A 16,652-nucleotide genomic window follows, 5' to 3' on the forward strand; every position below is an offset into this window, starting at 1 on the left:
GTACGTGTTGAGCCTCTTAAGGCAACGGCTTCAAAGAAGGCAAGACTTATTTGGATGCATAAGATCTGCCCTATTGGCTCAAGATTAGTCATATTACTTTACCCAGACTGAGTTCAAATACATTTTAGTCTCAGAATAATAAGGGAACTGGAAAACAGACGAGGAGCTAAATCTCCTGGGACATGGATCTCTAGGATATTTAGGCTTCTGGCTACTGAAATTTCTCTGGGTTTCCTTCAAAGAAGTAATCATTTCCAGTAAACCAAAGTCTCTGGCTTATTCTGCAGTTGATATACAACAAACCATCTATGACATGGAAATCAAGTTGACAAATATAGAAAACCCAGGGTAACTATAAGTCTAAATAACATTCAGATGACCCACAGGGGAAAAAATAGCAGACCACAATTAATTAACTTGAATAGAGACAAAACCAAGACGTTTCCCTATATTCTCACCTATTTTCTACTAAAGTATTTTACAACAGCCATCTAGAAGTTATCCTAATTTTTCTGGACATTTTCCCAAGGCACATAAAACAATAACCTCTGGACCTCAATTCCCCATTATTTTAATTTTCATCTCTTTTGCAAATTCTATTTTAGAGGTCTGTTCTTCTGATTGCAACATACTGCCTTAATCTCAAAAGGAAAAAAATTGGCTACTGTGGCAGTGTGAAGCATATCAGTAACAGAGAAAAAAGAAAATATTTAATGACGTTCTCAAGTGGAAAATTATGGGCCTAAGGGGTGGAGGATGGTAGGCAAGAGAGAAGAAAAGGAAAACAAGATGGCATGGCTTCCAATGGACGGCAGCATCAGCATGATACCCACAAGGTTAAGAGTTAATTAGCTTCTCTCTGTCCATGTGCCTCTCTTTTTCAGCTTCAGGAGGTCTCCACTCATAGCAGTAATTTAACAAACTAATTTGCCAAAACTTGATCTAAAATTTCAAGCTTTCTATTCAATGAGGAAAAATGTCTTGTAATTTTAGCAAGGCTAAGGCTCTGAATGAGGTATAGTATTTCAAATTGGTCACTCTAATTAAGCAAAAGTGGCTGATTAAAATTAACCTTATCAAAAATAAAATCTAAAAACACGACCTAACTAATGCTATGTAAATTGCTTCACTTGATATCTGAAGCCAGATAAAGTTGAGATGCCCTTTTAGCAAAGGTCTGTCGTGGTTAACAGTGTGGCACCCAGAGGAAAGAATTCTTTTCAAACCCAGATAGGATTATGAGCTGAAAATGTCTAGCTTAGTCTTAAGGTGCTAAATGATAAAAATTTTTAGGGACAATCAAATATTAAAGAAACCAAAATCTCAAAACAAACAATCAAAAACAATCATTGGTATGAATCCCATCATTTATTGCAGCGCACCACAAAAGTATGAGAATAAAATCTTTTCCAATCCTCCAAAACTTTCCTTCATGATTTAGGCACTTTCTAAATTACTAAAATTCTTGGAAGGGATAGTCTTAAATGTTACCTCCTTCTAAATTACTAAAATTCCCTTGGAAGGGAAGTCTTAAATGTTACCTCCTCCAGGAAGTCTCCCATGATGTTAGGTGCCCCTCCAATGTGCTCCCTTAGAGCCTCATGCTTAACCCAATCATAACACATCCCACCCCGAACTGTCTTGTTTTTTCATTAGTTGACCTTCCCCACTAAACTGTGATGTCTTTGGGGCCAAAAACTTCATCTCAGTCACACTGTACCACCAACCCTTAGCAGAGTACCTCATTCACAATAGGTGTTTAATAAATATATGTGAAATGAATGAAATTCATACTCATCTTTGTATCTTCCCACAGTTTTTATATGGTACCTTGAACACTGCAGGGACCAGATAAGTTTATTAAATGAGTAAATGAGCAGACAGATTAACTTTTGCATATGCTGAGTCATAATGATAGAAGTCTTAAACCAAACCAACCACTTTGGATGAAAATAATAATATGGCGAGGCATCTCAGTGACCCTACATTATAACTCTCTCACTCAGGCTATGCCCTTGTTTGGCTTTGGGCCAGCCCCAGGTCTGCAGCCTAATCATTCTATACTATATAAAAGAACTGACGAGGAAGAAATTGTCTAGCAAAACACCAACTGAAAGATAAATTACAATTTTGCCTTAATTCAAAGCCTAAGGTTGTCCTGGTTCTCTTTTGGGTTGATGCAGAGAAATCAGTTAGTCAGAGCATAATATAAACTTTGGTCATTTATAGCTCCAAAAATCTCCAACAGGATGTAGTTTGCCAAACTATTTCCTGCAATTCAAGTTCAATCAGAACTTGAATAAAATAAAAATAATTTTAATACATGAAATAATAAATAAATAAATTAAATAAGGATAAGATAAGCATGGTCACTAGCTGCTTCTCAACAGAAGATAGCGAGCCCATGGCTTACACTGAGGTGGCTCAATTCTGTGTGCATGGACCAGAGGCAAGTGCCACATGCAGGGCATTACATGTAATCAGGATTCAACACGTTGTTGATGCATTGACCATCACAGTGAGAATCAGCCACCGTCACAGCAACTCTACCATTTCCTGATGCAATCAAGTGATTGCTTGGTCATAGTTAGCACCCGCTGTAGTCCCTGCGCAGGCGACCTCTGTATCTGATGCCACAAGGAGAAATCCACCACTCCCCACCTCTCTTCTAATTTTTAAGATGTTCTTCCTTTCCTCCTCATCTACTTTCCTGGCCCATTACTCTTCTCTCAACTAATCTTTCTTTTTTTTTCATGTTCTCTCATCCTCCTATACCTAAGACCCAATAATGATACTCATACTGTAAGTATTGCTGAAATGAATTTTCCAGATCACTGACACTTACTCTTTTAAAAGCTAAAATACGTTTTAAAATTACTTTAACCATTTTGGCTGGGAGTTTTGAAAATGTGCCATTTTTTCTCTTTACTTCTTAACAAGGGTGTACACTCTAGAACTTGAAAGTTTCTTGACCATGCAGGCTCATCAATCTAAGCATCCCCTCAGGCACTTCTGAGAAGTATGGCCCTCTCTTCCCTGTACACACAGCTCCAGATGGCTGCATTGCCTATCTCGTTTCTATACTTCTAGATCTCCTCTGTCAGGAAAAGCTTTACTTTTTATCGCTGTCATTGTATCTCACTTTTGCCTTTCCCCTCGCACCCCCTAATATGCTGTGGGGTGGGTAGCCAGACAGGCAAACCTGTAGGAACCATGCGTCAGATAAGGTTTTACTGATATACGTTCACTGGTCTTTGAGTAGGGACCTAGGGCCTGTCCTGTGAGTAAAGTTCATTGGATTTGTGACAACAATTTCAAGAGCTCAGAGACCCTTTGTACTCAATTCTGGGTTTTTGAGATGTGTATTAAAAAAAAAGTAGACAGGAGTTTGCCCTCTGGATAGGTGGGGTATCACTGTCATATGTATTCGTGCAGAAACATTGTTTCCAGAACAGTTTGTATTCATGGTTTTAGGCCACACTATACTCGTGCCATCTATCATCATTCCTCATTTAAACTTCAGATAAAAAAAAAATGAGAGAAAAAGGCAAAATGCTGACATTTGCAAGTTAGAGATCATCATACAGAGTAGCTTCCTCAGATATCTCTGTGTGCTGCCCCTTCCTTTCCTGGCCTTTAACTTAGGACCCTCACGGCCCATAAACTAAGTGACATGCCATCATCACAAGTGCACCAGGTCAGTCTCCTTTCTCAGACACCATTAATACACCATTTTTTCAGTTTCTTAAAGTGGAACCTTGCTGTCATCAATGGCTCTTCCCTCAGTTTCCCCTTTTAAACCAGGTGATTTCAAGATTCTGGTGCATGTGGTTTATTCCACATCCAACATACATTTTACCTGCTTCTCACCCCAGCATGCTAAAATTCTAATTTCATGGCTCTTGCAGACTTCTACTTTCCAAACATCCCTCTCACCTCCCTTTACCCAAATCCATCCCAAATAATGTCCTACCCGTTCATCGCTGGGCTCTCAATCTCCACTTCCTGGACACTGTCATTGGTTAACTCTCAAAATATTTCTTGCTTTCATGTGAATGCTATATTTTCACCTTTAGTTCTTTTTATAGAACTTCTTACCACCCACCTCCTCCTGTTCAATCTTTACATTAGCACCTTCCAGTTTTATATGTTCCATATAGTTTTGCTGATAGAATTAAAGAAACATGTCAGAATTCTCTTTTTTCTCATCTGTGTACTCCAGAGTCCTTACCCTCATCACACCTTAATATTTTCAACTACCTCTTGAGAAGTTTTCTTGTCTAAACGCCTTAGAAGTCACTTCTCTCATTTAATTTACTCAACTATTTTCTCTTTTATATATTTCTCAAAATCTCTAGAGAAATAATTACCAGATTTTCTGTTGTGGTTGTTCCTTCTGCCCCCTCCTCCTTCTTCAGATTATAATTGTCAACAATAGCAGGACTGAACTTTTGAACATTTATATGATGGTGTGTACTGAGTTAAATAAATCCCATTCCTCAAACTGTGCAATTCCTTGGTGCCCTCTCACCAGTCCATTCTTCCACCTCTCCCATAGCTTTCAAATTTAGCCAATAGAATCCCCATTTCATGGTAAATAAACTCCCTTCTGCCTTCAACTCATTCAGAAAGACTTCCCTCTGGAAACTTGGGCCTCCCTTAAGGACGCTGCTAGACTCCTGACTCCTGCAGCCCTCTGGAAGGAAAGGACCAATTCCTCCCCAGGACAGATACCTCAGGGTCAGGAGTAGGGGAGGGTCTACTTCCTCCTCAGAGCCACTAACAGACCAACACTTTGCCAGCCTCAGGTAAAAGCCTCTCCTTCCAGGCTCAGGCCTCTGACTAGACTTCCTTTCCCTGCTCCGCATCTCTCGGTCCTGTAGCCAACTCATTTTACACACCTGCATTCCACGTCCTTAACCTCCTCATCTCCAATATTCTCTTTCACTCACTTCAGCCACTCACATTCTGGACTCCACCTTGGACCTGCTCATCTCCGAGGACTACTCCTCTTACAGCTTCCCACCCTTTCTGCTTCCTAAGGTCCTTGCCCCAGTCAGTCTGCTCCCTGATCTCAGAGAGCATGGCAGTCCTTCAATCCTCCCAGTTGATTCATCCACCCTGGCTTCTCTTCCTTCCCCACCCAGCTTGGATTCTGTGGTTGATCTCTGGAATTGCTCTTTTACCAGCACTCTCAGCTCCCTACCAGCAAACCTTTGTCTGGACTTCCTGACACCAACCTACTACCTGGGCAGCCTCCTACTTCCTCTGACTCTGCCCTCTGGCTACCATGCTCTAGATCCTTGCTTAGGCCTCCTGCAGTCTCAACAGAATCTCCTCCTAAGTGCCAGCTCCATTAATCCATTCCTGGTTTGGCCTGTTGCATTCCCTTCTAAGCTTCCATTCTGAATGAATGAAATGAAAACCTTGCATTTCTATTATAATTTATTACTTTAAAAAATGCTTTTGGATATTTATGTTATTTTAGCCACAAGACAACCTCTTATGGGGTGAAAGGTCAAGAATATTGCAGCCAAAAAAAAATTGAGGTTCATGGAGGTTATGTGGCTTGTTTAAGCTCTCATAGTCTCCAAAGAGTAGAATTGATTGGCCATCATAATAATCAGAATATATTTTCTTTCAACCCATCTGAGACACTTATACTGTGCCTAATTATTCAACATGCTAGTTGTGGGGATGACACATTAATCAAAAAGAGAGATAAAGGGGTACCACTGTGAAGGCAGGGGTCACTTCAGGATCAGTTTTCTACGTGCAGTTGTCCCAGAAGCAAATATTCAGGTTGCAACTGCAGGCTCAGAGAGAGAAATGAATCCAATCAAAGAGATGCAGAGAAACTCCATGCTGGCCAAGCTGCTTTATGCCCTATGTGTGGGCTCCCACAACCGAAACCCAACAAATGAAGAGGAGTCACAGCTCTGAAAGAGCAACTGAGCCCAGCAATGGTGAATCAGGGTAGAGAACTTACTATGGGGCACTCCTTTCATGCATAATTAGTGTGCACTGGAAGAGAAGACTGGTATGTGTTATGCTCACTTCTGAACAAAATAAAAATAAAAGTGCTCCCTTCCCATCCTGTGCCATCTAGACATTTATGATGTAATAAAGACCATAAATATAATCAGGTACAAATCCTAATGGATACACAGATAACAATAGTATTAAACAAAGATCCAAATTAAATTTTTAAAAAATTTTTATGAAATGTATATTAAAAAACCACAAAATATATGCCTCTACAAATCTTTGAGCCTCTTGGATAAAAACTGTTATATTACATCTGTATTTGTACATATCCCTAATAAAACTAATATCATTATCTACCCTAGGACTGCTCTCCCCCAATAAAAATGCAAATATTTAGTAAAATAATAATTTACCTTATAGAAGATCAAAAGAAGATCATCCAGTTTCCCATGCAAATCACCTGGAGTGCAAATAAAAATCACTAGTCAGTAGGAAACAAGAAAATGCCCATTTTGTTACAGATTTTTAAAATTGAAATACTGCTGATACACACCACACATTCTTGGGGCATTGGGTTTTTACCTTATGATGATAGTAATTCGATAGACAATTTGTTTCCATAGCACTCTATGGAAACTCTGTTCCCTTTCCTATAGGTAACAGCATCCAATATTGCAATTACCTGTTCACTCCTGCCATTCATGTAGTGTTTAGCTTCCTCTGTGCCAAGCACTGTGCTAAGGGTTTACATGAATTATCTTGTTCAATCCTTACAGCCACTCCATGAGATAGGTACTGTTTTCATCATTCTCATTTTACAAATGAGGCTCAGAGTAGTTAAGTAACTTATGCAATTTTACCCAGCTACCAAGTGTCAGAGTTGGAATTCAAACTCAACTTTATCTCACTTTAAAACTCAAGCTCTTACTGATTATTCTGTACAGCCTACACTGAAATCTCTAGGAGAGCAGCAATAGTCTCTATCTTAGTCAGCATTAAACCCCCAAGTGCTTCCATAGTACCTGGTGCATAGCAGGCACTCAATACATATGTTTAATTGCTAAATGCATAGCTTTTTAAAGCCATGACTTAAAGAATAAGCTCCAACAGTAGCATCTGAAATTTTAAAATTCTAAGTAGATAGTTGATATTCTTTTGATAAGACAGTTACAGGAAATACAAATGAAAGCATGGCTTCATAAAACTCAGCAAACTAAGGGAAACCATATAAATACATGAAGCCATTAATTAAAAAATCAGAGTGAATATTCAAAAGTCCTATTTGGATAATTATTTCTAGGTAAAATATCTGTCTTTCATAAGCTCTGGTCATAAATTTTTATTCTTTGTATCCAACTTAATTACCAAATAGAATTTAACCTGGGAATACCTTTCCTCATTTTGTTTAAAATCCCACAATCAAAATTAACCAAAGATATGCAACAGAAGACTCTAATTATAATGGGAATAATAAAATTAAAATCTTATATCACCAGCACATTTCTATAAAATGACTATAATATTAAGAGCATATTAATGCTACTGTATCCTTAAATCTCATTGCTTTCAAATAGTCTCATTCTAAATCTAAGGAAATAAAAATGGAAGGACTTTTTACTTATGAGTTAAATATATTTTTTAATTACTTTATTTTCCTAATTTTCCTCAGGATGACTCATCTTTCAAAGATTTGGGTAGATAGAACTGTTGCAGCTGGCATGCTAAAAAATGAATTTGTTTCAGCATATTAAGAGTTAAGGCTATAAAAATAATTTTAACTTCTAGTTGGACAGCGAAAGATAAAACTCAATGTATCATGGAAAGACAAGCACAGAAAAGTATTTCCACTGCAAACAAAAACACGAGTGCAGAGTTAGTTATCATTTATAACATAGTTGTACACTAAAACACCTCCTATATTTCATGCATGTTGAGAACTATGTAGCATGTTTAGATGTGCATGTGAAAAATGCATCTGGAAATTAAAATAATGGTAAAGTTTCATCACAATTTCTCTCCCTTTCCTAATACTGCCTTAAACAGAAGATGTTTTTAAAAATATGGCCCCAATTTTAGATTTTATTTTAAATGATAATCAAATTTTTCTAAGTTCAATGGGGCTATTAAAGACAGAAAATAATAATTCCCACACTAAGGGAACCTACCGGCCTGGCTTTTCCCTCTACCAATAGTGCTACATAGAAAAAGTCTGGAAATAAATGCCCAAGAAGTGGGGATTTTTAAATGAATGGAACTGTCTAATTAATCCATTCCCTAGTCTTTGTCTCATGATGAAAAATGAAATATCAGTCAGCGAAATGCATGATGGGAGTTGGGATAACAGATATGGGGGCTAGCTCTAACCTGGGAGGCAGAGGACCTGATTTTTAATTCTGACCCTGCCGCTAACTAGCTGAGTGAGCTTGGGGGGGGGGGGGGAGTTACTACATAGAAATGCATGGAAGGCAATACACATTTCTCTCTGGGCCTCAATTTCATCTGTAAGAGCAAGCGATAGACCAGATGGTCTCTGTAAGAACCCTTCGGTTCTTATACTGTGTGATTCCAGGACTTTCATGCCCTCTAATTAATTTATGTCTTCTTCCAGATCCTTTTATCCAAAGACACATCTACAGTGGCAACTGGAGGTATACTGGAAACATGTGGGAGCAGATCTCACTCTCTGTTTGGCCTATTATATACACCCTGATAGCAAATTTAGCCCTGGGTCCATAGGCTTTGTGGGTTGGCATAGTTTCCTGAGCCTCAAGACCCTAAATTCTTTATCTTCATGAAAAGTAAGAGTTGGTGAGGACTTGAATAAAAGGCCCCCACTGCTGAGATGCATCATCTGCTAGACAGAGATGTGGTGGCCTAATTAGGTTGGAATTGAACCATTAAAGACTCTTCAAAAGTCTAAGTCAGGGCATGTCATGGAGCATGTACTGCTACATCAAGTCCCTGCCACCACTATCAGATGCTAGAAATGGAAATGGTTTAATTAGATTGTCAAATCCACTTCTACCTGCCAGAGTAAAAGAAACACGGGCTAAAAATTGATTTGGAAAATAACAATCACTGTTTTGTAACCTAAAGGCTTAATTAGAAGTTAAGAGAATTGCTGTTCCTTCCACGCACTCCATTCTCAGACAGTTGCGAGCATGCTGAGCACCAACTGTGTTGAATTTCAATGTGTACTGTTTCTTGAAGCAATATCCTGCCAGGCTGGCCTATATGATAACAAAATCTCAAATCTTGTTATTTAAAAGAACAAGGAACAGATTTCTGGGACATTCCCACTCTTCTAAAAACTGCAGGGACCAGTTGGTAAAATCTAAAACAGCAGCCAAGGGCAGAGAAGAGTTTAATCTCCACCCTGCCTTGGGCTTTTGTCTTCCCAGCACAAGTGGCATGCAGAGGCCCACCTAGAAAAAGCAACATGGAACAAAGATAATGAGAGCTAGACGAAGGGCAAAGAACACTTATCCCACCCATGGGTGGTTTTCCATATTAAAATGCTGCCTGCCTTTATAAAAAGCTATGAGTTCTTTAATTTCTCACATAATTAATTCCTGCCAGCTGGTATGCAAAACAAAGACAAGATGGGGAACAGTATTATAATGATAGATAATGCTATACTAACACTTTTCCCTTAATACAGTCCAATTTACACAGTTTTCAAGTTAGGCAAATGACGTAGAACCAAGAGACTCCTAAATATTATTTGGCATCTCTGCTCTGAAACTTACCACAGACTGTTATCTGTTTGGAGGGAGAAGTTTTTACGTGAGTGAAATTCGGCATTTGCTTCAGGACTTTCTTGCTTTCAAATAGCACTTCTAAGACATAATAAGCATGAAGTATCTGTGAAGGCAAAGCAGAGGAAACAGACATAATGAACTAGGAAGGAATGCACGACTGTGTAGAAAGCTATGAAGGTGGAGCATATGAGCACATTTCAGGTAGCTGTATTTCAGGATAATCTCTAAATCATTAAATAGATTATTCTAGCACAGTGTCTGGCATATAATAAGCCCTCACTAGAGATTTGTAAATTGAATGAATGAATGGTTCCTAGGACGTTTATACTCTCATATTCTTAATTGATATCACCCATTCACAGAACATTTCTGATTATTCTTGGTCCTTAGAGCCCAAGAAAAGTGACAGGAACAAAAGGAGAGTCCCTAGCCCTAAGGAACCATGCAGACAAAAAAAATAAGTAAATAAAAGAGGAGGGAAAGGAGAGAGACTGAGAAAGGGAAAGAGAAGTAGAGAGAGACTGTTGAAGAGAGGATGCTTTGCATTTGGGACATCCTGCCACCTGTGATGGTAAGTAGGTGGTGGTGCTGGGTTTGGAGCTCTCACAAGGCAGCCAGACAAGCCCCAAGGAACTTCTGAGCCAAGCATCCCAGGTGTGGCTCAATATTGGGTGCACAGATGTGAGAGTTTACAGAACAGCAAGCACATTTATATACAGCAAGCACGTTTATATACAACTCTAAGTATAAAACATATTCCAAACCCAAATAAACCATTTAGATTATCTCCTATTATGACTATTCACCCCATTGCTCTCCTCCAGTTACAGTGTTGATGACATCGTTGTTTTGGACAGATTTACTCCATTTTCTCCCCCGGGTTTTTGTTTGTTTTAAACCCAGTGTGCTGTTCTCCCTTTAATTATAAAATGTTCCAAATACATAATCCAAAAAGTAATATAGCTGATACAAATTTAAAAGCTGCTAATACCACTTTACAGGTCAGGACTGTTTGTACCTGTGCTGTCCAATATGTTAGCCACTAGCCACCTGGGGCTGTTGACCACTTGAAACAGGGCTGATCGAAATTGAGATGTGCTGTAAGCGCAAAATACAGAGCAGATTTCAAAGACTTAGTATGAAAAAAGGTTAAATGTCTCATTAAAAAGTTTTAGGGGCCAGCCCAGTGGCGTAGTGGTTAAGTGCACGTGCTCCACTGCAGCGGCCCGGGGTTCACAGGTTCGGATCCCAGGTACACATGGACCCACCGCTTGTCAGGCCATGTTGTGGCAACGTCCCATATAAAGTGGAGGAAGATGGGCACAGATGTTAGCCCAGGGCCAGTCTTCCTCAGCAAAAAGAGGAGGATTGGTAACAGATGTTACCTCAGGGCTAATCTTCCTCAGCAAAAAGAAAAAAAAAAGTTTTAATATGTTTACATATTAAAATGATAATTTTATATGTTGGATTAAGTAAAATATATTATTAAAATTAATTTCACCTGCTTCTTTTTACTTTTTTAATGTAGCTACTAGAAAATTTTTAATTACGTATATGGCTCACATTATATTTCTATTGGACAGCACTGGTTTAGATTACTGAAGGCTAAGAAAAGGGTCATATCTACATACTGTTCAGATACTGCTTTGGGTATGAGATTCAGGACAGATGGAACGCTTTGGAACAATCGTGTTTTGTGGTGTCCTATTAAATTTCCATTTTCATAACTATTAAAATAACAAAATTATTTGCTATCCCAGACCCCAAAAATATATGATTTAAGTCTAGAGAATTTTCATGATTTTTTAAAAAGACAGGAAACAGAATTTGAAGCAATGTGAGAATTAGGAGGAAAGAGAAGAGCCCCTGGATGTTGATTGGTGGGGAGAGACCCATATTTCCTGTCTATCTAAGACCTAACGTACTTCTAAGGATTTTCCCCACAAAAGCATTCTAAATTCATTCAATCCACAAATTGAGTTAGATCTTGAATGTGAACTTTCCTTTAGCCACATTTTAAAGGAACAGGCAAAGTGAAATAAGTCAGAGGGAGAAGGTCAAATACCGTATGATTTCCTTCATTAAGTAGTAGATAATAACAACAATAAACAAACACATAGGGACAGAGATTGGATTGGTGGTTACCAGAGGGGAAGGGGGGAGGGAGGAGGGTGAAAGGGATAATTCGGTACATGTGTGTGGTGATGGGTTGTAATTAGTATTTTGGTGGTGAACATGATGTAATCTATGCAGAAATAGAAGTACAATGATGTACACCTGAAATTTTTACAATGTTATAAACCAATGTTACTGCAATAAACAAAAAATTAAAATAAATAAATAAATAAATAAATAAAGGAACAGGCAAAACACTTTCATATAACGACTTATTTTAATTTGCACATTTAATCTATTGATTCCCAACAGTGGCTTCAGTGTTACCTTAACTTGCCATTGTAGATTTTCTGGTCCATTTGTAGCACTAATCAGAGTAATTGCTGTCCGAAGAGGCAGTTCTGTTTTGCTTTGTTTTGTTTTATTTTTTAAAGTTAAATTAACAAATATTCATTGAGACTATATTGCAACAACAGAAAATTTCTATTATTAAAATAGTTTTTCTGAGCCCTTTTTCAATTGGCTAAAATCACTTTGGTAATATTAGTACTTGCTTACAATGCTATCTTTTAATAGCATTATAATTGTGTTTACAATTACAATATTAAATACTCAAAAGAGTTAACTCAGATATTGGTTTCTACATTTATAAATATATTCAGATTAAATAGCAACTTAAATACAATATTCCCAATCTTTTTTTTTTTTTTGTGAGGAAGATCAGCCCTGAGCTAACATCCATGCCAATTCTCCTCTTTTTGCTGAGGAAGACTGGCCCTGGGCTAACATCTGTGCCCATCTTCCTCCACTTTATATGGGATGCCGCCACAGCATGGCCTGACAAGCGGTGCATTGGTGTGCGCCCGGAATCCGAACCCGAGCCACCAGCAGCGGAGCACGCGCACTTAACCGCTACGCCACGGGGCCGGCCCCTCCCATTCTTTTAAAGGCATTGAGGGAGGAAAATACCACTTTTAAAGAATATTTCTTTTTTAAAAAGTAACTGGTTTTTAAAAGAAAAAAACCTCATCTTTTTAGTTGAAATAAAAATTTAAACAGCAAAAAGGAGTATAACATGAAAAGCAATTTTCCTTCTTCCCCAGACCTCAGTCTCCTATCCCTGTCCCCAGAAACAGCCACTATTTACAAGTGTCTCAAGTATCTTTCCAAAAAATAATTTCTCTGTTTGCAAGCATATAAAAATTAATATAAACACATATTAATATGCAAACACATATATAAATATATAATCCCTTAAGCAAAATGTGGCATATTCATACAAAGGATATTATTCAACCCAAAACAGGAATGAGGTACTGATACATGCCACAACATAGATGAACCTTGAACACATTATGCCAAGCAGAAGAAGCCAGACACAAAAGGGCACATATTATATGATTCCATTTAAATGAAATGTCCAGATTAGGCAAATTCATAGAGGCAGAAAGTAAATTGGTGGTTGCCAGAGGCTATGGGGAGTGACTGCTTAATAGGTACAGGGTTTTGTCTTGGGGGTGATAAAAATGTTCTAGAATTAGATAGTGGTGATGGTTGCACAACATTTTTAATATATTAAAAGCCACTGAATCGTATACCTTAAAATGGTTTAAATGATAAATTTTATGTGAATTTTACCTCGATTTTTAAAAATCAAAATATATATAATATTTGTTTATTTATTTTACAAATGAGAGCACATTGTACACTACACTGAACTTTTTATTCTTCCCTTAACAACATAATTTTTTCATTTCTAAAAAGTCAAAATTATCAATCTTTTCTATTATAGCTCCTTGGGTTTTTGTTGTATCTTTTATTATCTCCTTGAACATAGTAAGCATATTTATTTTAAACTCTGAGTCTGATAATGCCATTATCCAAATACTCTATAGGTCTGTTTCCATTGTTTGTTGTTTGCCTCAGTTTTCTTTCATTTTAATATTAATTTTAAAATAATTTAAATATTTTATTTTAATTTAATTTAATACTTATTAAATTATTTTAAAATTAATATATTTAAATTATTTTAATATTTGTTAATATTTGTATTAAGTTCTGGACATTGCATATGAAAACCTGGAGAAATAATTTGAGGCCTATTTTCTTCCAGAGAGGATTTAAATTTTCTTTTGCCAGGTGGCTAGGAGCACTAGCTATGTAGGATGATTTCAATTCAATTTCAGGAATTAGAGGATTCAAAGCTTTGCTTCAATCCCTACAAAGTCAATCTACTTCTAGTTTACTCTTCCTCCTAGGGTATGCCCTTAGGGTCCTAACCTGAGAATAAGAGTTCTGGGGTGATGTCAGAGAAAATAATGGAATAGGTAGCTCCAAGGTCTCATCCCTCCATAGAAACATTGAAAAATCAAGCAAAAAAAAACCTGTTGGAAACAACTTTGTCAGAACTCTGGAAAATAGTCAAAGTTTATAGCAACCAAGCAAAGGCTGAATCAAGAAAAAGACAACTTAAAAATGGCTCCATACAAGCAGGAAGTAAAGGCTAAGACAGATTTGTAAACAGCCTGGCCAAGCAGTGAAGGAGTGTACCAACACAGAGCCAATTGGCAAACACTGGGTTTTTCTTTTTTTTCTTTGTTTCTTTTTTTTAATGGTTCCTAGTGTTCAAGGAAATCTCTGTCAAAACACTAGCTGAACACATGCTAAAGAAACAGAGGCTTCAGAGACCTCACACACAACTAGACCTAACAGACATCTATAGAACACTCCACCCAACAACAGCAGACAACACATTTTTTTACAAGTGCACGTGGAACATTCTCCAGGATGGACCAGATGTTAGGCCACAAAACAAGCCTCAATCAATTTAAAAAGGTCGGAATCATGCAAAGTATCTTCTCTGACCACAATGGAAGGAAACTAGAAATTAATAACGGAAGGAAAACTGGAAAATCATAAATATGTGGAAATTAAATAACACATTCTTAAACAATCAATGGGTCAACGAAATCACAACGGAAATTAGAAAATACTTAGAGATGAACAAAAATGAAATACAATATACCAAAACTTATGGGATGTAGCAAAAGCAATGCTCAGAGAGAAATTTATAGCTGTAAGTGCCTACATTAGGAAAGAAGGAAGATCTCAAATGAAAAGTCTAACTTAACACTAAGGAACAGGAAAAAGAAGAGCAAACTAAATTGAAAGCTAGCAGAAGGAAGAAAATAAGGATTAGAGTGCAGATAAATGAAATAGAGAGTAGAAAAACAAGAGAGAATCAACAAAATCAAACATTGGTTCTTCGAAAGGATCAACAAACTTGACAAACCTTTAGCTAGACTGACCAAGAAAAAGAGAGAAAATGCAAATAACTATAATCAGAAATGAAAGTGGGGACATTACCACTGACCTTAAAGAAATAAAAAGAATTATAAGAGAATATTATGAACAATTGTACACCAACAAATTAGATAACTTAAATAAAATGGTCAAATTCCTAGAAACACACAAATTACCAAAACTGACTCAAGAAGAAATAGAAAATCTGAACAGATCTAGAACAAGTAGAGATTGGATCAGTAATCAAAAACCTCCTAACAAAGAAAAGTCCAAGACCAGACAGCTTCACTGGTGAACTCTATTAAACGTTTAAAGAATTAACACCACTCCTTCCCAAACTCTTCCAAAAAACAGAAGAGGAGCAAAAAATTCCTAACTCATTCTATGAGGCCAGTATTACCCTGATACCAAAGCCAGGTAAAGAAACCACAAGAAAAGAAAATACAGACCAATATCCCTTATGAATAAAATGCAAAAATCATCAACAAAATACCAGCAAACCAAATCCAACAGAATTTTAGAAGAATTATACACCATGACCAAATGGGATTTATTCCAGGAATACAAGGGTGTTCAACATAAGAAAATTAATCAACGTAACATACCACATTAACAGAATGAAGGAAAAAAAAACACACGATCATCTCAATTGATGCAGAAAAACTATTTAACAAAATCCAACACCCTTTCATAATAAAGCCACTCAAAAAACTAAGAATAGAAGGAAACTTCTTCAACATGATAAAGGGCATTTATGAAAAACCCACAACTAACATCAAACTCAATGGTGAAAGACTGAAAGCTTTCCCCCTAAGATCAGGAACAAGACAAGCACGCCCACTCTCATGACTGCTATTCAACATTGCACTGGAAGTTCTAGCCAGAGCAATTAGGCAAGAAAAGGAAATAAAAGGCATCTAAATCAGAAAGGAAGAAGTAAAACTGTCTCTATTCACAGATGACACGATCTTGTATATAGCATATCCCAAAGAATACACACACACACACACACGCAAAACTACTAGAGCTAATAAATGAATTTAGCAAAGTTGCAGAGTAAAAGATCAACCCACAAAAATCAGTTGTGTTTACACCAGCAATGAACAATCCAAAAAAGAATTAAGAAAGCAATTCCTTTTACAATAGCAACCAAAAGAATAAAATACCTAGGAATAAACTTAAAGTAGTGAAAAACTTGTACACTGAAAACTACAAAACAATGCTGAAAGAAATTAAAGAAGACCTAAAAAATGGCAAGACACTCCATGTTCATGGATCGGAAGATTTAATATTGTCAAGATGGCAATACTACTCAAAGCGATCTATAGATTCAATGCAATCCCTACCAAAATCCCAACGGGGTTTTTTGTAGAAATGGAAAAGTCAATCTTCAAATTCATTGCAAGGGACCCCAGATGCCAAGACAATATTGAAAAAGAACAAAGTCGAAGGATTCACACTTCCTGATTTCAAAACTCACTACAA

At 37.2% G+C, this 16,652-nt stretch overlaps 1 protein-coding gene across 1 annotated transcript in view; it reads right to left on the reverse strand.

Annotated features, from left to right (window-relative positions):
- The window catches only part of PPEF1 (protein phosphatase with EF-hand domain 1), a 67,434-nt gene that overhangs the window by 40,747 nt on the left and 10,035 nt on the right, over positions 1 to 16,652 (reverse strand). Inside the window, exons 3-4 of the mRNA XM_014791137.2 lie at positions 9,738 to 9,852; positions 6,402 to 6,448 (exon numbers count right to left, since the gene is read on the reverse strand). Of these exons, the coding sequence (XP_014646623.2) occupies positions 6,402 to 6,448; positions 9,738 to 9,852 (162 nt within the window). The remainder of the gene's footprint in view (positions 1 to 6,401; positions 6,449 to 9,737; positions 9,853 to 16,652) is intronic.

The sequence above is a fragment of the Ceratotherium simum genome, chromosome X (genome assembly GCF_057802395.1).
Source record: "Ceratotherium simum simum isolate JZ-2026a chromosome X, ASM5780239v1, whole genome shotgun sequence".
Classification (NCBI taxonomy): Eukaryota; Metazoa; Chordata; class Mammalia; order Perissodactyla; family Rhinocerotidae; genus Ceratotherium; species Ceratotherium simum.